We start from the raw sequence: 27,143 nt of genomic DNA on the forward strand, positions 1-27,143 counted from the left end.
TTTCTAAATTGACTGTGTTTGAACACGAGCTGCATCATTATAGCATATGTGGCCTTGTAGGGGGACCCGTGGGATGATAAGGGTCCTTTTGTATCCTGTGTTATATTCTGTATTCCACTCTGTGAAAAGGACTTAGCATATACACGTAATTACCAGCTCAGCACTCTGTGCTCTGAAATAACCCTTTCCAAGCCGAGATGCCCCGGAGGAGTACAAGGTTGATGGCAACAGAAACTGATGCAGCATTTTAAGAAGCGCCCGAACCCCATCATCATCAGGATGGGGAAAGAGATGATAATGAGACAAATGCAGGTGTCATGGGTCTCAGAAATGGCTGCCTGCCCCCACCCCCACCCCCACCCCCAGTCACAGAGTCTCTTGTGCCTCCTCTGCCGGCTTTCTCGCCTTTATATTTCACACTGGACTCTACAGTTCTTCAGGAAGGACTTTTGTTCCTGGTGTGAGATAGAGGACAAGAGCTGATGGCTCATCCTCCCATGCACATTAGTGTCACCTTTGTCCTAAGTCTGATGTCTGGATGGTGTGTAGTTGCTGTCAGACTCTGCGTTCTGATCGGTGGTCATCTGGCCAATCCTTACCCCGATCCGTGTTGTCCCATAGTTCTGACTGTAGGCCCAGTAGCCAGGCAGCTATCTCCCCAACTGTGACTTCATATTCCAAGATTGTCTGTCAATTCTTGCCTGTTTGTGCTTCCCGAAAATTTGATAATTGCTTGTCAATATGTAAAAAGAGAAATGGGCTAAGGGATGAAAGAAGGAAACAAGAAAGGAAGAGAGAAAGAGGAGAAAAAGAGGAAGAGAGAAACTGAAAAAAGAGGGAGAGAGAGAGGAGAAAGAGAGAGCGGAGAGCTTGCTACCCAGCTTCCTGGAGTCAGTTAGTCTCCGGATTACTCTGTGGGGAGGGTTGATAATTTCACAACCTCACATGTTCAAATCCATGATTTCTGTATCTCTCCACTCAGGCTTTCTCTAATATCAACAGCATTTACAGTTTGCAGTGTAGAACCCCTGTACAGATTCTGTTAGACTTATTCCTAAATCTGTTGGTTTTTCACTTTATAGTCAATGACATCTGTCCATACTTTGTTTTCTTTTCACTCCTGGATCACAGAAAGGAATTAAGGTTTTAAACTGATCCTGAGTTGGGGGTGGTGGCACACGCCTGTGATCCCAGCACTTGGGGCAGGCAGATCTCTGTGGGTTTGAAGCCAGCCTGATCTACAAAGCAAGTCCAGAACAGCTGGGCTCTGTTTATTTTATTTTATTTTTGTTTTGTTTTGTTTTGTTTTTGAGAAACCCTATCTCAAAAAAAATTACAGTTTTCTGTATTTCTTTTGTTCCTTTATTTAATTATTCCTGCTGGCTAAGATTGTCAGCGTAATATTAAATAGAAAGGAAGACAGCAAGGATTATTGATTTTATTTCTTTTTTTCTTTATTTTATATGCATTGGTGGTTTGTCTGCATGTATGTCTATTTGAGAGTTTTGAGTCCCTAGAACTGGAGTTACTTACAGACAATTGTGAGCAGCCATGTGGTTGCCGGGAATTGAATTCAGGACCTCTGGAAGAGCAGCCAGTGCTCTTAATACCTGAGCCATCTCTCCAGCCAAAGGTTTGTTTGTTTGTTTGTTTGTTTATATATATGATTGCTCTGTCTGCAAGCTGGAAGAGAACATCAGATTCCATTATGATGGTGAGCCATCATGTGGTTGCCGGGAATTGAACTCAGAACCTTTGGAAGCTTAACCATTGAGCCATCTCTCTCGCCCCTGATGTATTTCTTAATTCAAGGAGGATACTGCTATTAAGTAGGATGTTTGCTCTAGATTTTAAAAAATACTTTAACAGGTTCAAAAAAATCCTCTATTGTCTTCCTTTGCTAAGTATTACTTTACTGTGATAATAATCAAATAAGATAAAAGTATTCTCCTAACTATTTAAGTTTTTTAATTGCTTAACTTTGACATGAACAACAATTTTAGGTTTACAGAAAATAGTGGGGACTCTGTAGGAAATTTACACACACACCCTTTCCCCCATCAACTTTCTGTTCTAGTCACTGTCTCTCTCTCACTTAATACCTTTTCAGCTACCAGACCAAGAAAACCAAAACCAAACCCCAAACCAACCAAACATACAAACACATCCAAATAACAGCAGCAACAACAAAACACCTTCAGAATGTACGAACAGACCACGAACTTCTACCCACCTGAAAGCTAAGAATGCCAGCAGACAGTACCTGGGACCAACACAGGAGATCCGCCCCCTCCCTCCAGCTTTGCTGTGGCCCACGTGATGTTCTCACCAACATATTTGGAAAAAGTCTTTGCTTCATAACTTTTTTTTTTTTTTTGTACCGTAACTATAAAAACTCCATAAAACCATTTCCACACTGGATCATAGTATTTGAGACAACCGGAGTCTGTGTTTCTGGGCCACGTAACTCACACTGGCTTAAAAATAAACTGTCTGCAGCCTGGTCTACAAAGTGAGTCCAGGACAGTCAAAGCTACACAAAGAAACTCTGTCTTGGAAAAACAAACAAACAAATAAATAAACAAACGATTACACAAATCTATCTAGGGAGATGGCTTAATAAGTAAAGTTCTTGCCACACAACCGTGAGAACTGGAGTTGGAACCTCTTTCTCCACGTAGAAAAAGCTGTAATCTCAGTGCCGGAAAGGAGGCAGTAAGAGGAGCCGTAGGGCTTGCTGGCCAGATGCTGTAGCTGAATCATTGAGCTCCCTCCTCAAGATGCCCAACATCAATTTCAGCCTTCCACACACAGTGCACACTTAAGCATGTATGTGTGTTCACACACACACATGCGAACGCCCATACATGCTTAATACATGAATACACAACTCCTTTTCCCTCTGAGGTGAGCATTGTGTTTTGTGTCCACATGAAATTATGTAAATTTCATTGTTTTACTGATAGAAAGAACTGAGCATGAACGTAAACTTTGACCTCTTGTCTCAAGAAGCACCTAACCTACGGTGAGGGTTAGGTTTGATTACCAGCTTCACACCTGGGAAAGGAGAGTAATTGCTTAAATTAGGTCAGCCTGTGGGCCTGGCCATACTGTATTATTTTTACTGCATTAAGAACAGAAGGTCCTCCCCACTGTGGGTGGCACCATTCCCTAGTAGAGGGTAGTGGCTTGTGTAACAGTGAAGACGCATGTGTTAACTCACTGTTTTCTGCTTGACTTTGGGTGGATGTGACCTTCAGGCACTCCAGGTTCCTGCCTCCTTGACAGCCCCATGGTGATGGACTATCCCCTGAAACTGTGAGTCAAACAAATGCTTTATCTCTTAGATTGTTGGGCTGTTTTATCACCGCAACAGGAAGCAAACTAAGATACCTGTTTAGAAAGATGACTTTATGGCACAAAAAAAATCATGAGAAAGGAGGCTTTAGGTCAGTGTGTGGTAATTATGGAATTATGGCTGCTATGCACCAGGCATAGGCAAGGGGAAACAGGCTCATGTGTCATCCTTGATTAAAAAAAAAAAAAAAAAAGTAGGTATTTCTGGGGCTCTGGTGTCCCTGCCCCAGGGGAGGTAAACCTGACAGTTGCTGAGGTCACTGCCAACCTGACAGTTCGATGAGGTTTTCTGAGGCCTGATGCTCTGTGATTCATGCCAGCCATTCATCTAGCTTTCCTGTGTGGCTTGTAGGAAGGGTTGTTGTAACAGTAGGACGGCAATTGGATCCTAATCTGGAGTTAGTCACCTCCTCTTTAACCCCGACACTGTTCTCACCATCTCTATCTAGAGGATCATAATGATCATGTCTCTTTCCACGCACTTGTCAAACCCCAAAACACAGTCAGCGAAGTGTCTTCAAGCTGCGGGGGATGAGGCTTGGTTAAGGGCAAGCAGGAACTGGCCCAAACTGGAGTAGAGAGGAAACACAAGAAAGGAGCCAAGTGTCATGTCTTTATCACCTGCCTGTCAAGTAGGAGCAGTAATTTAGTAAAATATTGCCATGGCAACAGTAAAAAAACAGTAAAAGGGGAGAAGCAATGGGGGGATAGAAAGTTAGAAAGGAGATGTGAGAAAGGTGAAATTATGTATGTATGTATGTGTGTATGTATGTATGTCTATTGTTATGACCTAATTGAGACAGGAATGAGGGGATGGACTCTGACCCTTGGAGTCAAAACACTTGGACAGAGAGAATCTTATAGCTATCAGGTTTACCAAAGAGGTAACAGGGCAAGTGGCCTGGAAAGATAGCTCATACTTACCGAGAGAGTTCTGAAAAATGTGACAGGTATATTACAAAAATATATTCCAGAATATGTTAATGTTGGTGAAAAAGAAAGTAGAAATTATTGGGGAAAATACTGGTTTAAAAAAAAAAAATCTCTACCTTGACTGATGCCATCCTCTAGCGTTTTTTCCAAAATCTATGACTCAGTCTTGGGAGGAGGCACAGGCAGAAGGAAGGTGAGGAACAGAAAAACAACTCATCAAACGACGGACAAACGACTTTAACCTGCGCTCTTACCAAGCGGCTGTTGGTTGGTAATCAGAACATGAGTCAAAGCCACAGGAGCCAAGTGTGGTCCTTGCACACAGAGGACGCAGGCAGGAGGGTCGCACGTTTAAGAGTCATCTTTCCTACACGGCGAGTTTGGGGTCAGCCTGTGCTATAGGAGACCTACTCTCAAACAAACCAGCAAACAAACAAACAAAACTCCGTAACGACCCCCCAAAACAAAATAAGCAAGCGTAAAGGAAACGCTCAGACGTCTGAACTCCCTCTTATGCAGCAAGATACCCGATCTCAATAAAGAGAACGAAAAGGGACCCGGCCCCAGCCTCGGCTTCCACCTGCATTTGCACACTCGTGCACGTGCTCAGATAGGCACCGACGTGTGCGTGCCCACCGAACACACGCACACACGAGCAAAATGAAAACAAAGGTGTTGGGCGACTGAGGAAGACATAAGACGTCAACCTCGGGCCTCCAAACACAGGGAGGCGCAGAGCACACACGCATGCGCACACACAAACAAGCGGAATGCTTCTCAAGGAGGCGCAGGGGCCACGAGGCCCTGTTGTCACCGTAAAAAAACATAAAACCTACTACTGTGAGAGTTTAAATGGCATGGGTTTGAATCCCTAATTACTCTCATCTGTTCACCTCCAGCTTTGGTTGAAAAATGCAGGTGCTGCTGTTTATGACAGAGCCCCATTAAAAAAAAAAAAGATTTATTTACTTATCTATACAATATTTTCCTGTGTGTGCGCTAGCCGGCCAGAAGAGGGCACCAGATCTCATGAAAGATGCTTGTGAGCCACCATATGGTTGCTGGGATTTGCATGCAGGGCCTTTGGAAGAACAGCCAGCGCCTTTAACCTCTAAAACAGGTCTCCAGCCCCAGAGTCCCATTTTTATGTCTGTACAAATCAGCCTGAGGGAAAAAAAAAATTCTTCAAGGCGACAAGACACTTGAAGAGGGTAGAGGCAGCCTGGTACTGGGAGCACCAGCCGCTGGCAGGAGAGAGAGGCTGGTGTTAGCAATAGTAGGAGTCACGTGGAAGGTGCTCCTTGGACCATCATGTAATTGATTCGCACCCTCTGAACAGCCTGAGGTGGTTGGGGACATGATGTCAGGCCTACTGACACTTAGGGAACCTGTGATCAGAGAAAAATAACTGATGGGAGGAAGGGATGGATCTGGGTCTGGGCTGAAATGCTTTGCTTCGGGAGTCGTGATGTTTGAGTGCGGGTTTGAATGCTGCCCCTTAAAATGGGATGACATTTGGGAAGACAAAGCAGAGGTAGGGCCCTGGGGTTCTCTCCTTCCACCCACTTTCACTCGCTCTGCATTCCTTTCTTTTGTCCGCCTTTATTCTATCAAAGGAGCCTGAAGAATGTTTTTTTTTATCCGTTGCTTTATAAGCTGAAGGAAGATGTTATGCTTTTTCTTCAGTTTAAATCAAGTTGGGCATTTTATATTTACCATCTGGAGACAGTTGTAATTAGGCCGTGCTTATGTAAAGCCTGTAATTGAACTTCTTCTGGGTCATGGGTCCTTACCAGGAAAACAGCACCAAACAAACAGAAAATGAAATTCCTTTTTAAGAAAAAAATGACCATCCAGCAGGAGCCTGCGGCTGAGAGCGAGCAGTACCTGCCTTGCTTCCCTTCCATCACCAGGGGGCAGCAGAGAGTCCGGGGGGGGGGGGGGGGAAAGCCAGCCGGCTGCGCACAGTTCCTTTCCAGCTGCCGGAAATTCATCCCAATCTGATTTGTATTCCACTGGGTTTTAAACTCTGGTTCAGAGACTATTTCAGTTGTTGCTTAGGAAACATTTTGGTCCAAAGGAATCAAAGGTCATTCCTATATAAGAGGCAATTAAAGAACCTTTGACAACATCTATTGTTTTTTAAACCACTCTGGCTTCTAATTAAAACCGTTATTTTTGAAGCCGTGTTAAACTCCGAAGGGCTGTTTTAAAACAGCCCTACAGTTTGTTTAAAATGCGACATTGCAGCCTGAGGGTGAGGCTCTTGCTGGTTCCTCTCATCCAGCTGAAGAGAAGTCCTCCGGGTGGAGCCAGCTTGCAGTTTTTTAGGGGGTTGGGTGGGAGCTCCTGGGACAGGAGGAGGAGGCTGCCAAGCCTTGCTTCCTCAAACCATAATCATCTGGGGAATTAGTTACTCCAGATAGGCCAAGCCTGCATTGTGTTAATGTACATATTTGATTAGCTATTTAATAGCTATTTAGATACTTAGAGCAGTGAGTTACAATCGGATGTAGTTTTGTCCCTAGGATACATTGAGCACTCTGAGAGGCAGCGGCAGGAGCTCTGTGAGTTTGTGGCTAGGTTGATCTACAGGGTGAATTTCAGGACAGCCAAAGCTACACATAGAAACCCTGTCTTGAAAAACAAAACAAAACGAAAACCAAAAATCCAAACCAAAACAAAACAAAAGAAAGAAAGAGGAGGAGCACTAACTTATTTATCCAGTCTTGAGTTCCAGGACCTTAATTCCTTAATTCTAGCCATTATTTTGAGATTTTTATGTGCCAAACACAAGGGCTTCATTAGACTGCTTCACATAACAGCCACAACAACCTTCTTAACCTGATTTTACAAATGGAACATTTTATGTTGAAATGTTGAAAACAATTCCCAGAATCATTGTGCTTGACTCTGGTGCCGCGGCAGTTGAAGCCCAGGAAGCAAGAATTCAGAGTCCTGCATTGGGCAAACTCCATCCATATGCGCATCAACAGACGGCCCCAGCCTATCGCAACAAGGTGCCGCAGGCTTCGGAGGAAAGCGATCCTCTGGTGCAACATGACCTGCGCCCCTTCCAGTTTGGAGACCGGAGTAGGCCAACTGCTCAGACACTGACTGAAACACTGACGGTCGACCCCAGCGAACCTGGAGGTCAGAGCGCCATCCATTCCAGAATAAAGCATGGGAACGGAGCAATCAACCAGTGTGGCTGACACCTCCCGAGAGATAGAAGACCAAGAAGAAGACCAAAAAAATCATAAGTGAAAAACAGTGAGCAGGGTTCAAGGTCTGGGGCATATTTGGTGAGGGAGAGAGAAGACAGGCCAGCAAAGAGAAGGCTGCAGGGAACAAGCGGAAACAGAGCACTGTAGTGTGCATGGCCAACACATCACAAAAGCTGGCCTTTCATTAACTTAAAAAAACAGATGACTCAGCGGTTGGAAGCACTGGCTCTACGGGGGCACGGGTTCGATTCTCACCACCCACATGGCAGCTCACAACTCTCTGTAACTGCAGCTGCAGGGCATCTGGCACCGTCACACAGACATACGTGCAGGCAGGACACCAATGCACATAAAATAACAAGAAATAAATCCTAGAAATCAAATCAGGTCAAATGCGGTATTCACTTGCATTAAAAAAAAAACAAAACAACAACAACCACAAAACTGCTGGGCTGGAGAGATAGTTCAGAGGTTAAGAACACCTGGCTGCTGTTCTCCCACAAGTCCTGAGTTCAATTTCCACTGACCACATGGCTGCTCGTGACCATCTAAGAGGGGACCTGGTGCCCTCTTCTGGTGTGCAGGCAGAATACTGCATACGAAATAAAATAAATCCTTAGAAAACAACTGCTAAGTCTCTTAGGAGCACCGGTCATGATAACCCTCAATGCAGAATATGAGATTTGTGAGAAAAAGGCACATTGCCCAACTTGCTCACTCGCATCCCTGGCCTTCAAGTACATATTGTAAAAGCAGAAGAATGAGCAAATCAGCAGTGCAGCGGTGAGGGTGAAAGCTGTGGTTCCCTTGGGGGTTGAGGGAATATGGATCCCAGCAAGAGTACGGCGCCGAGAAGCTGATTTCAAAACCATAAGACTTAGTAAATGCTCGGCTATGGAGGTGGATGAGGTGACCCACGGCTTCTACAGGAGAGTCTTCAGGAACAAGAATAGGGACAGATGATTGTCCTGTGTCTATGGCCCTGGCCCTGCCCTGGCTTCTTTCTGAGTCTTTCCAAACTGCCTTGTGGTTGTGGTTTGTGGATACAAGAACAGGGAAAAGCTCCCTTGTGCGTGTGTATGTGTGTGTGTGGGGGGGATGAGCCATCACTGACGAACTGTCTTCTACAGGTAAGGAAGCAGGTGGGCATAGGTCCTGTGGTTGTGTTCATGGCCCTGCGCTTGACTGACTTCTCTCTGGCCCAGCTCCCTTTACTCCTGCCCCCGTGCTTGTCCAGCTCATAGAAGTTTCCATTAGTAAGGGGATCAAAGCCAGTGTTTAAATTCTTTTTGTTTCTTTTCTTTCTTTTTTTATTGTTTTCTGAGACAGGGTTTTTCTGTGTAGCCTTGGCTGTCCTGAACTCACTTTGTAAACCAGCTCACAGAGATATGCCTGCCCCTGCCTCCCTGAATACTTTTGTCTTTCAAACACAGAACATATAGCTCAGGCTGTCCTGAACTCCCTGTGTTGCCAAGGACGACACTGAATTCCTGATCCTCCTGTCTCCATCACCTAAGTGCTGAAATTACAGGTGTGTATCATCACATCTGGCAACAGAAAACTTTTTTAAAATAAAAGAATAAAATATAGAGGCCCAAAGAAGGAAAAGAACCCATACAGGGCTCTGGAGAGGAAAACCCAGAGCTCTATACTGGGTCATTCTGCTGCTGACACCCAAGAAGTTAACGAGAAATGGGCAGGTGACCACCTTTAGCTGTGTCTTTTATTCTGAACATAAGCCTTACTGGTCTTCATTCTGGATGGCAGATTACATCAAACCAGTAGCAGAATGTGACTTTTTAGGCCCAAATTAAAGCACGAAAGCATGAGTGAGAAAGTACGGTGGTCAGAAGCAGTGGGATCTGGCTGGACTCCTCCTTGTCCGATGCTCTCTTTGCTGCCAAACTCAGCCTTCCACAAAGCACACTGGCACTGGCTAGCACTGCTGCACTTAAAGGGGTGCATTTGGCAAGCATGTGTGACTCAGTTAGGATGTGGTTGCCTCTGGTTTTTACCTCTGTTAAAAGTACAATTATGTCAGGCAATGGTGGTGCACGCTTTTCATCCCAACACTTGGGAGGCAGAGGCAGGCAGATTTCTGTGAGTTCAAGGCCAGCCTGGTCTACAAAGTGAGTACAGGAGAGCCAGGACTACACAGAGAAACCCTGTCTCAAGAAATAAAACAAAACAAAAGGAAATACACACACACACACACACACACACATATATATATAAATTAAAGTGCAGTTACTTATTTTGGGGTGGGGGTAGGATGGTTAATCCACAAACACTCGTGTGGAAGTCAGAGGGCAGCTTGCATGACACGGATTTTGAGGCTCGAGCCAGGGACTCAGGATTGACTGCAGGAGCCTTTACTTGTTGAGTGATCTCAACATCTCAGTTTTCTTTTTTTTTTCATAAAATTATTGTTTATCTGATGTCTGAAAACTATCTGTATAAAAGCACATGCTATATAATCTCATTCAAGGGCAGGGGAGACAAGCAATGGTAGAATGGATTCTCAGCTTGTACAAGACTCTGAGATGAGTCCCCAGCAACACACATAGACACACACACACACACACACACACAAATATACACATACTCACAAGCATAAAGAGCTATTTGTGGCTTGGAATATATGTCAGTGGTAAAGCACTCGCATAACATATACCACATACAATATAATATCAGATATATATACTAAGATTAATATATATTAATAGTCCCATATCTACTTTACCTTGGTTGAATTAGGACTGGCAGTAGGACTGGCCCCGTAAATTTTAAGGACTTCCTCAATTGGGATACTGTTCTGTGAAATAAAAACAATGAGTCGTCACAGTGCGGCTTTTTCAAATTATAAAACAGCGTTCCTGCAGCTCCAGTGGGTTGAGTACAGTATGAGGCAGCACAGCAGCTAGATAATAATTTCTAAATGAATGGGTCAAAAGGTTTTCCACACACTAATGTCTCTCACGCTTTTTTCCCCTCATCTCCCATACCTATTTTTGCAATATGTATGGAAGTCAAATTTTTTTATGATGCATTCAAAACCGTAAATGTTCCAGTCAGTAAACCCCAGGCATTTAGAAGTACTATTGGAGACATGGAAGTGGGCATTTGTACCAATGATGCCAGAAGACATGAAACGCCCACATGTGCAGTGCCTTTTCCCTCACCATTAAGACTCCAGCATAGGACGACAGGATCATTGCTTCTCGTTCTCTTCGGTTGGGATACATGGGTCTGCCACGAGGAGGCGCTCTCCTGAAGGGAAATATGGATGGAGAAGAGTTGGGTGGTGTACGCTGGGGTGGGGCTTGTGTGTGGAGAACAAAGGTCAGCCTCAGCTGTCACCCTCTGGGGCCGTCCACATTGTGTGTTTGTTTGTTTGTTTGTTTGTTTGTTTGTTTGTTTGAATCAGGGACTCTCACTGGACCTGGGGCTCACCAACGAGGCAAGGCTGGCTGGCTAGCCAGCACCAGGGATCCATGCCTTTGCCTCTTCTGTGCTGTGACTGTAGACCTGTGTCACCTCACCCAGTATTTTATGTGGATGCGGGGGATCCAGTTCGGGCCCCCACGCTTGTACGGTAAGCACTTACTCAGCTGTCTATCTTCCTGGCTCCTATTCTGCTCTCTTTGACATGTGCTAAGGGAGTGACAGTAATCCATAAGTAATCGGCCATGGCTGTGTGCCACCCACTGTTAAAACAGAACTAATAGGATTGGTTTTCTGTTGATGAAATTTTACTTTGAATTTTTATTTTGTTTTGTTTCGTTTTGTTTGAGACAGGGTCTCTCTGTGTAGCCCTGGCTATCTTGGAACTCACTCTGTAGACCAGGCTGACCCTGAACTCAGAGAGCCCCCCGCTGCCTGTGTCCTCAGAGTACTGGGATTAATGGCGTGTGCCACCACTGCCCAGCCATACTGAATTTTTAATTTTTCAACAAAGTGATGTGTGTGTGTGTATGTGTGTGTGTGTGTGTGTGTGTGTGTGTGTGTGTGTGTTGTTGGCTTTCACTAAAGCTATCATGAATGCACACTGGTTCCTATAGTCGGTGGTTATAGCTTTATTAGCAGATGTCACCCCTTCTCCTCATGGTCTTCTGGGAGGGGTCTGTTTTCCTTTGTTGCACACCTGTAGCAAGGCTGAAAACACCCTTTGATTCTGAGAATGCGTCTTGCCAAAGTGTTCCGCGTCCAGACAAATCAGGAAACCGAGACACTGAGACACACTTCATTCATGTTTGCTCACTGTTTGTTCAAATCCATCCTGGTTTGGACTGAACCTTGCTCTGGAGCGAGCTGACACTAATATTGTTCACCCTGAAGAAAGACACTGGAGTAGAGCCTGGTAGCTTCAAAAAAAAAAGTAATAATAACATATTATATTGTGTGTGTTTATGTGTGAGAGAGACAGAGAAAGTCAAAGATGGGGGAGAGGGAGAAAGAGAGAGAGCTTGCTTCACTGTGGAGTGCCTGTGAAGGTAACAAGACATTTTGAGGGAGCTTGTTCCCTCCTTCAATGAGCTCCGGGGATTGAGCTCAGAAAGTCAGGCTTCTTGGCAAGTCCTGTGCCCACTGAGCCATCTCACCAGCCCAAGTTCTGAATTCCTGCGTGTAACAGTCCTGTTCACAAACTTTTCAGAGAGAGAGGCAATCAAACCCACCTCTCCCACCTTTCCATCCTCCTGCTCACCCATCTTCCCCTCCACACAGTCCCCTTGTTCTGGTTCCTTCCTTGAGGTCGTCCAAACTGGGTTTTCTGCTTACTACTGTCATTTCCTAGCCGCAGCCTTGAGCCAAGGCTGTGGAATAGAAACAACAAGCGGACTTTGGAATGAGCTTTTTGACCGTGGCCTCTCCATTTCCTGTTCTGAGCAGGGTGCTGGGTCTGCTGAGTCACCACACTTGAAGAAAACGCTGATAATCTTGGGAGGAGAAAAATTCCACAGACACAAGTGCTTAACAGTGTACATGCTCCAGAAACTGTGTGAGATAGCCCTTGGGGAGCAATTTCACTCTTTGCCTGCAAAACTGACTGTTACGTAGCGTGTAGATAACACAGTAAAGCCGTGCTTCTCAGGAGGACAATTCCATGCAAGGTTCTTTTGTTTGGTTGTTTCTCTGTGTAGCTCTGGGGGTCCTGGAGCTCACTCTGTAGACCAGGCTGGCCTTGAGCTCACAGACATCCACTTGCCTCTGTCTCCTTAGTGCTTGGATCAAAGGTGTGGGCCACCACCACCTGGCAAGATTTTTTTTTTTTTCTTAATTTGACAGTAGCCGACGATTAGAAATATAAAATAGGTGAGCATCCCTGTGATGTCCTCAAGCTGCAGCTGCAGTGTGTCTTCAGGCTTCTGGCTGGAGGAGGAAGTTTGCTCTGTGTTTCTACACCAGAGTGCCTCCTAGGAAGACCCCACATGGGGCTGGAACTTCCTCCCTCAATGATAGCCATTTCATTTGTGTGTGTGTGTGTGTGTGTGTGTGTGTGTAGAGTCGTGTCCTTTTTATATTATTCATTTATTTTTATTTGTATGTACATCAGTGTTTTGACTGCATGCATGCCTGTGTGAGGGTGCTGAACCCCCTGGAGGGGGAGTTACAGTAGTCGTAGGCTGACGTGTGGGTGCTGGGGATTGAACCCGGCTCCTCTGAAAGAACAGCTAATGCTCTTAACCATTGAGCCATCTCTCCGGTCCCTAAACTCATATTTTAAAAGGAAAATAAAAACCCATGAGGGCTGAGGAGATGGCTGAGGGGTGAGGTAAAGCACTTGCCTGGTGTAAGTGCGAGGACCTGAATTTGGAGCTTTCCCCCATGATCCCTGTAGAAAAGCTGGGCATGGTGGCACAGCCTGCAATCCTAGTGCTGGGGGTGGGAGATAGAGACAGGGGGCTCCCCTGGAGCTTGCTGGCCAGCTAGGCTTTGCTGGTGGTAAACTACAGATTCAGTAAGGGAGAGACCCTGTCTCAAAAAACAAGATGAAGCGTGACAGAGGCAGACACACTGACCTTGACCTCTGACCTCTGCGTATACCCACATGCACTGGAATGCCCGTCCATACATCTCTTCCCACCCACCCTAAATAAGTAGATAGATCAAAAAGAAAAACAGCAAACATGGTTCAACTTACATCTTCTCCCACTGGAGCCAACTTAAGTCTTCTGAGTGATCCAGCCACTGACAGGCGACACTGATGGCCAAGTCATAGTGGGCCTGGAAGCAGGAAGTAGAGAGCAGAGGGGTGGACTGAGACCTTGGCAAGGCAACTCCTGGACAATGCTAGGCCTGTCCTCTGTCGTGTTCCAATTGTGGGGGGAAGGTGGGGAGGACAGGAATCCTTATTTGTAGCCCGATGCTCAGCTAGAGCTGTTTCAGGCATCTTCGGGCATTAAGTTTATCTCCCACTAAGCAGTTACTTGCTGTGTGTGGTCAAGAAAAGAAATAACTCTCAACTGGGAATTGGGGAATGTGACTTCACACTGGGATTGCCAGCAACATGAGGTATATTCTTGGGCGAGTTGCTGATGAGCATTAGGCCTCCCTCTCCTTAAATTTTACTTTTTTTTTTGACATTATTTTTTTTAAATTTTTATTATTAGTTACATTTTATTAACTCTGTATCCCAGCTGTATCCTGATCCCTCATTCCCTCCCAATTCTACCCTCCCTTCCTCATCTCCTCCCTGCCCCTTTCCAAGTCCACTGATTGGGGAAGACCTCCTCCCCTTTCATCTGACCCTGTTTTATAAGGTATCTTCAGGATTGGCTGCAGTCCTCCTCTATGGCCTAGCAAGACTGATCCTCCCTTGGGGGGTGAAGAGATCAAAGAGCCTGCCATTGAGTTCCTGTCAGAAATAGTCCCTGTTAAAGATTTATTTATTTATACACTATTCTGACTGCATGTTTACCTACACACCAGAAGAGGGCACCAGATCTCATTATAGATGGTCTTGAGCCACCTTGCAGTGGCTGGGAATAGAACTCTGGACCTTTGGAAGAACAGCCAGTGCTCTTAACCTCTGAGCCATCTCTCCAGCCCTCCCCTTAAATTTTTAAAAAAGCAGAGGGAGAGGGTGGAGAAAGAAGGTTACAGAGAACAATTTTTAATCCTGTTTATTGTTACAGGACATAGCATGAGCAAGGGCCAGATAGACCTGACTGAGTGACAGGCAGAGAGCCTCATACCTGGTACAAAACTGACGATCAATTTCCATGTTGATTCTTATCACGGTGATGACCTCCTTCCTGGTCATGTGTGAGCTTTTGCTTAGAGAGTGTGTTTTCCACTTACTAGCAACATTTCCTTTCCGTCCTATCTCTAAATATTGTAATGATGACCTCAGGGACTGAACTGAAGTTAAATGTCAAGCTAAATAATTAATGAGGGTTTTAGACCGCAGTCATTTCTCTTGAAACCTGATCTGGAGTTTGATGCCTGGCTCAGGCACACTGCCACGCTCATTAGAAACGCAAGCATCCCAGCCTCCAGAGTAAAAATGGCGCTGTAAGAATGCCTCGTTAAAGTTTGAGAAGTACAGCTCTTCCGATCTGTTTAACGTCCCTGTGAGACGTGAGCACACGCAGAGGCAGGCTTCACTGCAATCCCTGCCTTTACACGGAGGGGAGTGGAGAAGAGACACACCCCTCTTAGCACAAGGATAGCCCATGGGCGGGGGTAAACTGAGTCCACTGATTTATTTTGGATTAAATCTTTCTGTAGTTTCTTCTCTAATTTCTGTGTAGCAAGAACTTCACATGAGCCTGGTCTCGGGATAACACAAAGGACTCTTGGATCTGTAGCCTCGTGCCGCCACCGAGGCATATGATGAGAAGTGATTATGCTTGACAACTACCCTATTGCTAATTTTGTTAAGGTCTTTAACTTTCAAATTAACATTTTATCCAAGAGGGTGGCTCACACCTTTAATCCCAATATTTGGGGAGGAAGAGGCAAGCAGATCTCTTGAGTTTGAGGCCAGCCTGGTCTAAAGCTACACAGGGAAACCCTGTCTCAAAAAACAAACAAACAAACAAACAAATAACCTGAACAACAAAAACGAAACAAAAAAAAATCTCATAGTCATTTGTTTTTATCTTTTCTTGTCTATAGTTTCTTATTTTCTTTTTGCTTTCTATTTAGTGGGTGAAGATGAACATAAGGACAACCTTGGAATGAGGAAAACATAAGGAAGAGGACAAGGTGTCTTTGTGTGTGTATGTCTGAGTGTGTGCGTATGTGTGTTAGTTACATACACATTTTGTCTTAGTTCTGTCCCCTTATTACATACAGAACACAATGGGAGTGGCGCCAGCATGACTTTCTTTACCATATCATCTAGAAAGGTGAGTTGACCTCTTCCTTTTGGATCAAATTCATTTTCCCGAAGTCTGATTCCAATGTACTCTGCCCTTAAAAGCAAGAGAGCAGCATTGAACTACTGGGGACAACATAGGCTTTCGTCTTCACCAAGAGGCCTTCTTCCCAACCTCCCCCCACCAAACAAAAACGCATCAGAAGTCACTTATGATCTAGCAGCTGTTAATACTCAGTTTTTGCTTGCATGGTGACCTCCAAAGGCTGCAGGTTTAAAACATCTGGTTATAATCAACTTAAATAGTTTTGAAAGATTTATTTATTATTTATACAGTTTTCTGCCTGCATGCCAGAAGAGGGCACCAGATCTCACTATAGATGGTTGTGAGCCACCATGTGGTCACTGGGAATTGAACTCAAGGACCTTTGGAAGAACAGTCAGTGCTCTTAACTTCTGAGCCATCTCTCCAGCCCAATCAACTTAAACTTATCTTAAAATTAAACTCATCATTGGAATAATTTAAAAGAAGGCAGGAAGGATGCAAAATGTTAACACAGAGAAAAGATTTTCTGCATGAGTATGGCTAAGACCCGTTACATACAATAAAGAGTTACTTATGGGCGTGTTAGTACAGACCTTTAATCCAAACACTCAGGAGACAGAAATAGACATACCTTCCATGGATATTTGTCCTCTAAGAAGAGGCCATGACATAAAACCACACTTTTTTTTTTGTAATTTTTTTCACAGAACACAGTAGCATTATGCATTCTACCTGGAGTTAGCATGGGCAACAAGAAAATGTTTGTTTGTTATCTATTCATTTATTTTTTTGAGATGGCGTCTCTGTGCAGTCACAGCTGCCCCAGAACTCTGTAGACCAGGCTGGCCTCGATTCCCAGAGATCCACCTGCCTCTGTCTCCTAAGTGCTGGGATTAAAGGTGTGCTACCACACCTGTCAGTTGGCTTTCTTAACTCCTGTTTGTTTTTTATTGTTACCTTTTGAAGTGCTGTTTGTTTGTTGTTACCTTGGCCTCCAAGCACATATATGTAAACATGAGTGACTTCTATACATGTCTATTCCAGCCTTTCTTAAAGATTTAGTAAAAGACATTCCCCTTCACAGGCAGACAAGGGACCTTTGATGGTGTCTATGATATGACCTTTGATGAAGCTGGGAGTGGTGACTCCGACCTTTAGTCCCAGCTCTTGAGAGGAAGGCAGATGTCTGTGAGTTCCAGGCCAGAGGTCTACAAAGCGAGTCCAGGACAGCCAGTGTTTGTTATATAGAAACACTTCGTCTCAAAAAACAAGACAAACAAACAAACAAAAATCCTTGGTGAAAAAAAACATTTAATGTGTGTCAACAACATATACAAAATAAAACATCATCTATTCTTGTTGTATGATCTGTAATTTTTTTTAAATTAACATTTGTGAAGCACAAGGTTGAAGAACCACTGAATGGGATGGGTAAAAGTTAATGGGGAAACTTGATGTTTCCTTTATTAGTCAAGAAAGTTTTGCAGTCATAAAAATATGGAGATGGATCTTGGCTGCTGGGCTTGACAATAAAAGCGGCACAGGCTCTGGTTTAAATGCCGGCCCTGGGGCGGCACATCTCGGAATCTATAATCTCTGCCGGTAAGTGCTGTCTCCTTCAGTGGAGCATCGTGTTCCCCTAGGCTGTGGGGTGCCTTGCACGCAGATGCTCTTGCAGAAGCATCCCCTCAGGAGATTCTGCATGGTGCCCTGCAGCAGGAAGACAGACACCAGAGCATCTGCTGGCTCTCTCCCACAGAGCGAGAGATTCCCTCCTTAGCCTCCTGTCCACCTGCCAGTCTCCAGACCATCTGCGACGGCGTTCAAAACGCAAGGCTCAGGAACGGAAGTTATTCTCGGCAATACTCACAGCAGCCTTTTCACCTCCTGCTTTACGAGCCTCCTCTCCATGACGGAAGGCTGTGGCTGAGCAGGTGTCTGCAGCTTGGTATCCTTGCTAATCCTTGCTAGCCCTTCGGAAGAGCAATTTCTGCAAGCCTAGAAACTACAGCAGCAAATCAGAGAGGACATGAGTTAGGGGATGCTGTTGCTACAAATACCAGTCATGGAGTCTGAGGCTGTGGAAGGGATCCAAGAGCATTCAGAATTCAGGATGCTCGTACCCAGCAAGTACCAAGTGAAAGAGAAAAAAAATTAGTAACTGTGTTAAATAACTGTCAGAATCATTTGAAGCGCTTTGTAGTGGCCAGTTTGATGAATCATCATGGCTGATTTACTATTATTAGTTATTTGGTCAAATGCTATCCTGATGTTTTTATAAATTCATTTTCTGGATGAGATAAACATTTAAAGTGATGGACATTAAAGTGTATTTTCCTCCATAATGTGAGTGGCCCTTACCTAATTGGTTGAGAGCCTTAAATGAACAAGGGTTGACCTCTCCTAGCAAGAAGGAAATCTACCAGCAGACAGCTTAGATTCTGACTTCCTTCTGGGGTCTCCAGGCTGCTGATCTCCTCCATCAAATTCAGACTAACCAAGCCTCCTACTCATAGGAACCATTTTTTGAATTTACTTTATTTTTTTATAATTTATTCCTGTTACATCCCAATTGTAGACCCCTCCCTCATCTCCTCTTGGTCCCACTCTCCCTCCATCTTCTCCCCCATTCCCCTCCCCAATTTCTCAGAAAGGGGGAGTCCTCCTCCCCTACCATCTGACCTCAGCCTATCAAGTCTCATTAGGACTGCCTGTATCCTCTTCTTCTGTGGTCTGTCAGGGTCCTTCCACCAGCAGGAAGTGATTGAAGAACAGTCAACAGAGTCCATGTGAGAGACAGCTCCTGCTCCCCTTACTAGGAAACCCACATGGAGACTGAGCTGCCTACCAGCTACATCTGAACAGGTGGTCTAGGTCCTCTCCATTTCTGATCCTTGGTTGGTGCAACAGTCTCTGTAGGCCCCCCTGGGCCCAGATTTGTTGGCTCTGTTGGTCTTCTTATGGAGCTCCTGTTCCCTCTGGGTCCTTCTAGTCCCCAACTCTTTCCTAGGTCTCCCTGTGCTCTGCCCAAACTTTGGTTGTAAATCTTCGCATCTGCTTTGATCCCCTGCTGAGTAAAGTCTTTCAGAGGACATTTGTGGTAGGCTCTCATCCTGGTCCTTCTCTTCAACTGCTTCTGGTGTCTATTCTATTCGCCCTTTCTGGATGAGAATTAAGCATCCTCCTTTTTGTTTAGCTTTGTTAGGTCTGGGTTGTAGTATGCTTATCCTGTATTATCCTGCTAATACTCACTTATAACTGAGTATATTCCATGGGTTCTTTCTGGTTCTGGGTTACCTCACTCAGGATGATCTTTTCTGGGAATCTTTTTTTTTTAATTAGTCTCAGTCTTTGCCTTTTTATCTCTCTATCTCTCTGTCTCTCTCTCTATCTATCTGCATGCTAGTCGGTAGCTGTCTTTAGTACAGACTGCACCTCTATACACATACATAGGCGCACACACACACGTTGCTGGTTTTGTTTCTCTGAAGAAGACTGACTATAGGTGCAACAAAAATGTTGACAGACTATTTAAGTTGTACATGTGCTTTAAAATCCTTATTTTAAAGATAATTAGAAAGATAAAACTTGGCAGACAATTGTAGCCCACAATAAGGAAGGTTCATTAAGCTCTCTAACAACAAGGAAAGAGTGAGCAGGCTGAGACTGACTTGAATGAGCTCTTTGTCAGGGTGACTTGATTATTTAAAATCTTTTTTCCTGCTGCTACATCTGCTTCAGCTTGTGAGAGGGAGGGAGTGGATATGAAGAGGTGAAGGAGCACTGTGGGGATGGATTAAGTCGAAAGATACTGCTGTTGTGCTGATCAGGAGAGGATGAGGGAGAAGGCTGCAAATTAGGAAGGAGGCCTCATGGTCTGGAGGAAGAAAAGCCCTGACCTAGGGAAGCCAGGGATTGGGATATGGCATCCCCCTACAGCTAATTGGTGTGATCATGGCCACGCTGCTTTGCTCTTAGTCTCTGGTGCTACTTTAACGTAAAAAAAAAAAAAAAAAGTCTAATGAAATTTGCTTCAAACCCCACCCTAACATTCTATCTTTCCATGATGGCTGGGAATGTGTTAAAAATCTTTTAATTCAATAATTTATGAAAGCATATGTGGGGGCTGGAGAGATAGCTCAGTGGTTAAGAGCACACTGATTACTCTCCCAGAAGAACTGGGTTCAGTTCCCAGTACCGGGACAGCAGCTCAAATATGTCTATAACTCCAATTCCACAGGATCCTATACCCTCCTCTGGCCTCTATGGATGCTGAGTACACACGAGATGCATAGATATACGTGCCGACAAAACAGCCATAAACATAAAATAACAACTTTTTCTATTCCTATTTCGATTCCTTAATAGAAAGTGGGCTCCATTTCTTGGCAGGAAGCAGGATCACTAGCTTTGAAGCCCAAAAACTGAAAGTCTTAGCATTTCTTTAACCAACTCTGGTCCTTACAGTGACAAGAGCAGGCTCTTTGGATTTCAAACTTATGAATTATAAACTTTCATCTTTTGATTGTCACTTTTGTCACAGCTTCCTCTTAGCACCTCCACCCCAGTATCAGATAATATCCAAAAGTACATCATATTTATAATACTTTAAAAAATATTAAAAAAAAAATGAATGCCTACCACCTCTAGATCATTAGGCAAGAGGTCAGGAGACCTTGAAAGGACACCAACTAGCTGTGTCATCTTACGAAAATTAACTTTTTTAGTTGTTGGGTGTTTTGTTGTTGTTTTGTTTTTTGTTGGTTTGTTTTTGTTTTGTTCTTCATTTCTTCCTCAGTAAACAGCACTGAATGTCTGGCGAAGCTCTGCTACCTGGAGATTTACATGCATTTGTCAGCTTTGCCTGGTGGAGAGAAAGCCTTTTGCAAAGACTGTTCAGCTAGACTTGATTTTCTTCTTTTCTTTGTACAGAGCTGTAAGGAATCAAGACCACTAGCTGGAAACACACACAAAAGGGGTACTGGAAAGAGGTCAGCTGCCTCAAGCTCTAGATCTTTCATAGAGAGCAAACCCCCAAAAGTCCCAGCCCCATAGTTTATTGAATTCCGGGAACTGCGAAATATCTGTGTATTCTAAGCAGACCCCTCTCCCCACCCGACCGTGCCCACAGAATGTCTCACCAGCTGGAGACTGAAAGCAGCACTTCCGTTCCGTCCAGTACCTGCAGGCAGACTTGAGCATGGGAAGGCTTGAGCTGGTGCTTAAAGTCATCCTGAAAGCAGATGCTTTTGCCTGGTTGCTAGGAAACCATGACTGGATGAAAATAGTTCTATAAACATCCTCGTGTCTCCTCCCATGTATATATGAGGTGTGTGTGGGGGGAGAGTCATATATTTGAGACAGACGCTGACCTTTAGTTCACATATCTTTTTACCTGAGGAGGCCTAGGTGTGCCAGCTAAATGATTAAACAGAAAACTGAGATGAGAAATGAGAAGAGTATGCCACTTCCTCAGGTTTTCTGTTTCTCTCTCCTTCCTTCCTTTCTTGCTTTCTTCTTTGCTAAAATAGCATTTGGCTCCAGATGGAGGAGTCAGAGAACCAGCAAGGATTGCTGGGAGAAGTCTCTGGAACTTCTGGCTTCTTCATACTTATACTTGTACCCCAAGCGATTTCTTGGGATGACACTAGAAGGGCCAAGCCACTGTGAGTGGTGCCACCTCTGGTCAAATGGTCCTGGGTTGCATAAGAAAGCAGGCTGAGGAGGAAGCCTCTGAGCAGCATCCCTCTGTGGTTTCTGCTTCAGCTGCTGCCTCCAGCCTGCTCTGGCTCCTTTCCTGGCTTCCCAACATAATGGATGCTAATCTTTAACATGTAATAAACTATTTCTTCCCCAGGTCATTTGTCAGTGTTTTATCACTGCAACAGAAAACCAAACTAGGACACATTAGCACCTCTCTCCTGATGAATGGTCCTGCGGCTTACACGCTCTTCTTGTCCTAAACCCTTGCTCCCTTGGGGAAAGCTTGTAGATGATGTCTCTTTGTGCTTATGATAACATCTAATGTCTGACCGTGGTCTGGATAGGGCTTCTCTATGCCACTGGACAGACTCTAAAGTGGAAATGCTGCCCCTGGGCTGGGGACATGTTATCAGCACCCCTTTCTTTGTGTGTATGGTCATGAGAATGGAACCTAGGGCCTATGCATTCTAGGTAAGCACTCTTCTAGCCATGAGCATTATAGCCACAGCCTATAAACCCTTATGTTAATCATCACTTTTCCTCTCTCTTGATTATGTTGGGGAGGAAAAGTATCTTTCCCCATGAATAGCAAGGCTCATGGCTGAAGACTTTCTAATAACAGAGAAATAATAATAGAAAGGCATTAATTCAGCTAATGTTTTTTTGTGACACAAGAGACTTCATGAAGAAATGAAGACTCAATGAAACAGGTGACTTTGTGTGTTTTCATGCTGAGCTTTGGAAGAACAGACAGCCATTGTGAAATGTGATGAGCAGAGAGTCCTTGATCTTGCAGTGTTACACTGAGAGACTTAACTAAGCCTGCTTGCTCAAGTGCTTCTCTGCTCCTGTGTCATAGCTCCTCTCCAGAGACAGGAGGCCCCTCAGCTGAGAAGTTAGGCTCTGCTTCAAGGGAGAATAGTCTGCTATTGCTTGCTTTTAGGAGAAAGTAACAGCGACCTTCCCGCTGCTATTGCATCCCCAAATGCCAATGTGCCAGGGTCTTCATTTCCCTGAAGAGTCCCATGTCACATAAATACATGTACAGTAAATACAGATGGTCGCTTTCTTCTTTACATCTTATCAGAGGGGGCTAGGATTGGCACAGAATAGATAGTGTCTCCTATAGCCAGATGGTTGTGTTTTTAGCATTTGGAGTTGGTGTGTGTGGTGATGGGTCGGGGTACATGCCCATAGCTTATAGCAAACTATCATATGCTAGCAGGTTAGTTTTTGCATAAAAGGATGCAATTTTATAAACTTCCGTGTGGGCAGAAGAGACCAATCATTTTAGGTTAACAAGGAGAAATAACCCTGCTCAGCCTAGGATTCAGACATGTCTGGGCACATCAGAGTAGGTCTGGAGGATTAGAGACCGTGGGAGCATCTAGGTTCTATTTGCATGAGTGGTTCTGAACTTTGGCTGAATGTTCCACATGAGGAACTTTTAAAACTCCCAGCACCATTACCTTTGAATCCCTAAGGATTCAAAACGAGACCAAGCCATCATAGCCCTTAAGTTCCTTCAAGGGCTCCGGTGTACAAAGAAGGTTGATAGTCACCAATGCATGTGGAAGACTGGGGACATCCAGGGTGGTCAGGGTCTCTACACGACTCAGCTGCACTAAACTTTAGCTGGGGAAAGTTCTCTTCATTTCCAAAAGAAAAAAAAAGATGATGGGAAACAGACTGTCTGTCACTGGAACACCTTAGACCTCCTCCCCATGATTATACTGAGTTATTTTTTAATTAAAACATAATTACACCACCTCTCCCCTTTCTATTCTCTCTACACTCCCTCCTTCGCAAATTCCTGGCCTCTTTTTCTTTGTTTTAAACACGCACGTGCGCACGCGCGCACACACACGCACACACTTTTTAGTGTTACTCGTATGTATATGATTTCAGGATTAACACAGTTGGTATTAGATAAGCAACTAACCATTTAGAGTGCTTCTCCCTAGGGAAGACTATTTTTCCTGCTCTCAGCATTCCTTAGTTGCTCTTTGTTTAGGGGCAGGGCCCCATGAGATTTTCCTCCCTTCCGTGTTAGCATGTCTGTTGACGGTGAACTGGTTCCAGGCTTGTTTTGGCAGTCATATTATTTAGGTATCATGTCATGGCTGTATCCACTGAGGCTGGGCACTCTCCAATCAGTTCCTCTCCATATTTTGACCAGTTTTGGTTTCCTGTAATGGTCTCTATCTATTGTGAAGAGATGGTTTTTATTTGTTTGTTTATTTTTGTGCAGGGAGTCGGTGTGTGTGAGAGCCGTACTTAACTGTTGAGTATAAGGATAAGTAGTTAGAATGCAGCTAGGAATTATATGGGTTTAGTAGTGTGGGTAGGTTCCCTTCTAAGGTTCCTGACCTCGCTAGTCCCGGGGAGTTGGCTAGATTTCCAATAGCTGGCATGATTTCCCTCCTGTTGAGTGAATCTTGAGTCCAATCAGACAGCTGCTCATTACCAGGTTTGAGTATCATTATTGCATCCTTAGGGAAGTCTTGCCAGACTGGCCATTGTTGTGGTTCAGAGGGGATACGGCTGGGTAAGATTATTGGTCAGCTCCCTCTGTTGGCAGCTTGCGTGGAGCCTTCTGGTGTTGTGAAAGCTGGTCCTCAGGGAGGAGGCTTTCGGGCCAGATCCAGCTGGGATCCCCGGAGACCTGTGCCTGAAGTACATGGTGTCTCCAGCAATAGGGACTTACTTTCAATCTCTAGGAGATAACCCTGGCTGATAGCAGTCACCTATATTGTTTTGGGAGTCTTTTGGACAAACCTGACCAACAAATTGAAAGCATGCCTGGGTACCGGGCTTTTTGTTAGACCACCTACAGTTCTTGGGAGGAGCATTGTCGATTTTAGTGAGATAATTTTATTTAAACTATGTATGTGCACACACACACACACACACAAACTTATGTGTAATTTTAGGTAAATAAAAAAATAATGATTCCTCATGTCTGCCTTTTCAGATATCCTTAGTGCTATTTTTCCCATTTCCTCCATCTCCATCGACTTCCCCATTCCCCATGTCTTTGCTCATTTCCCACTATATATTAAATTCTTTTTTTTTTTTTTTTGAGACAGGGTTTCCCTGTGTAACCTTGGCTGTCCTGACAACACTTTGTAGACCAGGCTGGCCTCGAACTCACAGCGCTCCTCCAGACTTTGCCTCCCCGAGTGCTGAGATCACAGGCATTACGCCACCACTGCCTGCCTCATACTAAGTTCTTAAAGGTAGGATACTCATTTTATTTTATTTCACTTTAGTTTAGTTATTTTAAGACAGGATTTCTCTGTGTAGCCTTGCAGTCTTATAGACCAGGCTGGCTTGGAACTCACAGAGATCCACCTGCCTCTGCCTCCCTTAGTGCTGGGATTACAGGGGTGTGCCGCTAGGCCTGGCTTCTTGCCTTACTTCTTTTCCTACAATTCTCTAAATCACACTCAGCGTCTGACCCTTGCCTGTCAAGTGCTCTCCCACTGGGCAACCCTACACCATCTCCACACCATTCTACTGGTTTTGAATCCCTTGTAGGAAGGGTGTGGTGTGTAGACTAGACTCCTGGCTTCCGTTGTAAGAACCGTGGGTGGAATAGTCCCCTGGCACTTGGCTAGTGATATCTCTAGACTGAAATGAGAAATTTTGCCTTTATCGATTTGATTCATGTTGGGAAGGGGCAGGAAAATATGATAACATTCAAAATTGGTTTATAAAAATTATGACATGCACCTTTAATCTCAGGGGCAGTCATATCTCTAAGTTTGAGGCCAGCCTAGTCTACAGAGTCCAGGACAGCCAGGGCTGCACAGAAAGACATTGTCTAGGGAAAAAAATATAGAGATATAGATATATCTTGAAATTAAATAATGCAAGTGTTTAAATCAGTTGAGCAAGGCAGCCCCTCTGCTGAGTCCTCCTTCATTTCTTAGCATAACTATGGCTCCTCTGTTAATACCTGCTTGTAGCCCTTAGCATATCAGAAGCCATTTTGCCTCCAACTATGTCTCTATGGTTTCATTTCTCAAACTTTGTATACTTTGTTACCTTGGCACTTAAAGCCCCCCAACTGCAGAACCAATCAAATTAAAGGTCAGTTAGAAACAGTTTGTCTAGACAAAATGATGTAACGTTGCTTCCTACACCTGGATACCAGGTTGCATTTTTGTTACCTGGTTGTTTCCTGGTTACTTTATATATATAACTTTACTATATATATATATATATATATATATATATATATATATATATCCCTGTCTTAACTTCGTAATCTGGCTCCAGAGTCCAGATTATAGCCCTGGCCGGTCAGTTCCTGTTTAGCGTTCATTAAACATCTGTTAAGCTCAGTCTGGTGTCTGAGTGGTCAGTAAGTGGCTATTCCTGAACCCATAACAGGCATGCCTGTAATCCCAGTACTCAGGGAGGAAGAGGCAGGCAGATCACTGTGAGTTTGAGGCCAACCTGGTCTACAAAGCAAGTCCAGGACAGCCAAGACTACACAGAAATGCCGTCTCAGAAAAAAAAAAGTGTTTAATTCTTAATTTCATGTAAATAATCTGTTTACAAAATGATGAAAGGAAGAAACGCCTGGTCTAGAGTTATTTATTGGCTTGATTGTTTGCTTGGTTCAGCTCTGACACAGAAAGAATACCAAGTGTGGGGTGAACATAAGTGGGGACAGCCGACCCATGACCCTGTTCTTTTCTCTTCCTCTCCACTTCAAGTTAGAGGTAGCTTGTTAGAAAAACTAGTTATTAAGACAACAATGATAGAAATGTTATATTATAGAAACTATGCTTTAAGACATCACCTATTCAATATAAGTACAAATACCCTTGCTGATAGAGCAACATAAAAATTAGACTAGTTTCATCATCTGTAATCAGGAATGTGGCTTCTCTTTCTCTGTCAGCTGGTCTAGTTGTTGGGGTAATACAGGCCAGAGAGGAGAACTTGGTTATCAGTAGGTATTCATGACATCTGAGTTGGAACCATAGAATCATAGGTTACCAGAATTAGAAGGGATTTGAACTTATTTAATCTTTCCCTTGACCCAGAGGGATAAGCGAGGTTGCCCAGGCCACAGGCAGGCTGAAGGCCATGCCAAACCCTCCTCACTGAGGGCTCAATGGGCGGTCTTCACCAACTCTTCAGAAAACTTAGCCTGAGGCTGATGCTTCACATTGTTCTTTCCCTGAGTCTCCTTGCTGTTGGAATAAAATGCAGCTAACTGCGCCAGGTGTCGTAAGATATTCGGTAGCATAATAAGCCATTCATTGGTGCCTCAAAAGCAAAGGAATGCTTTTGCCAGTCACACGGAACATTCTATTCTATTCTAGTAAATCCTCAGAAAGCGAAATCCACACAATGTAAGCCGTAAGGGTAAATGGATCCCACCAACAGTGCGTTAAGGTAAAGAAAACGGTCACTAAAGAATGTGCAGGGCTTGTCCTATGCATATAAATCCTCAAAAAAAAAAAAAAAAGGAACAAGCCAGGGAAAAGAGAGAACAAAAACCCTGTCTTGAAAAACCGAAAACCAGAAACAAATG

General features: G+C 44.3%; 1 protein-coding gene across 2 annotated transcripts in view; it reads right to left on the reverse strand.

Annotated features, from left to right (window-relative positions):
• The window catches only part of C15H2orf80 (chromosome 15 C2orf80 homolog), a 34,629-nt gene that overhangs the window by 5,753 nt on the left and 1,733 nt on the right, over nucleotides 1-27,143 (reverse strand). The window contains exons 1-6 of one of the 2 annotated variants that reach the window (XM_021660070.2): nucleotides 21,028-21,156; nucleotides 17,757-17,891; nucleotides 15,856-15,937; nucleotides 13,660-13,742; nucleotides 10,700-10,787; nucleotides 10,261-10,332 (exon numbers count right to left, since the gene is read on the reverse strand). In XM_021660070.2, the coding sequence (XP_021515745.2) occupies nucleotides 10,261-10,332; nucleotides 10,700-10,787; nucleotides 13,660-13,742; nucleotides 15,856-15,937; nucleotides 17,757-17,797 (366 nt within the window). In that variant the 5' untranslated portion in view covers nucleotides 17,798-17,891; nucleotides 21,028-21,156. Of the gene's footprint in view, nucleotides 1-10,260; nucleotides 10,333-10,699; nucleotides 10,788-13,659; nucleotides 13,743-15,855; nucleotides 15,938-17,756; nucleotides 17,892-21,027; nucleotides 21,157-27,143 lie in introns of those variants that run through there. The other variant, XM_021660071.2, reaches the window with a different exon arrangement.

Source organism: Meriones unguiculatus, chromosome 15 (assembly GCF_030254825.1).
Source record: "Meriones unguiculatus strain TT.TT164.6M chromosome 15, Bangor_MerUng_6.1, whole genome shotgun sequence".
Taxonomy (NCBI): Eukaryota; Metazoa; Chordata; class Mammalia; order Rodentia; family Muridae; genus Meriones; species Meriones unguiculatus.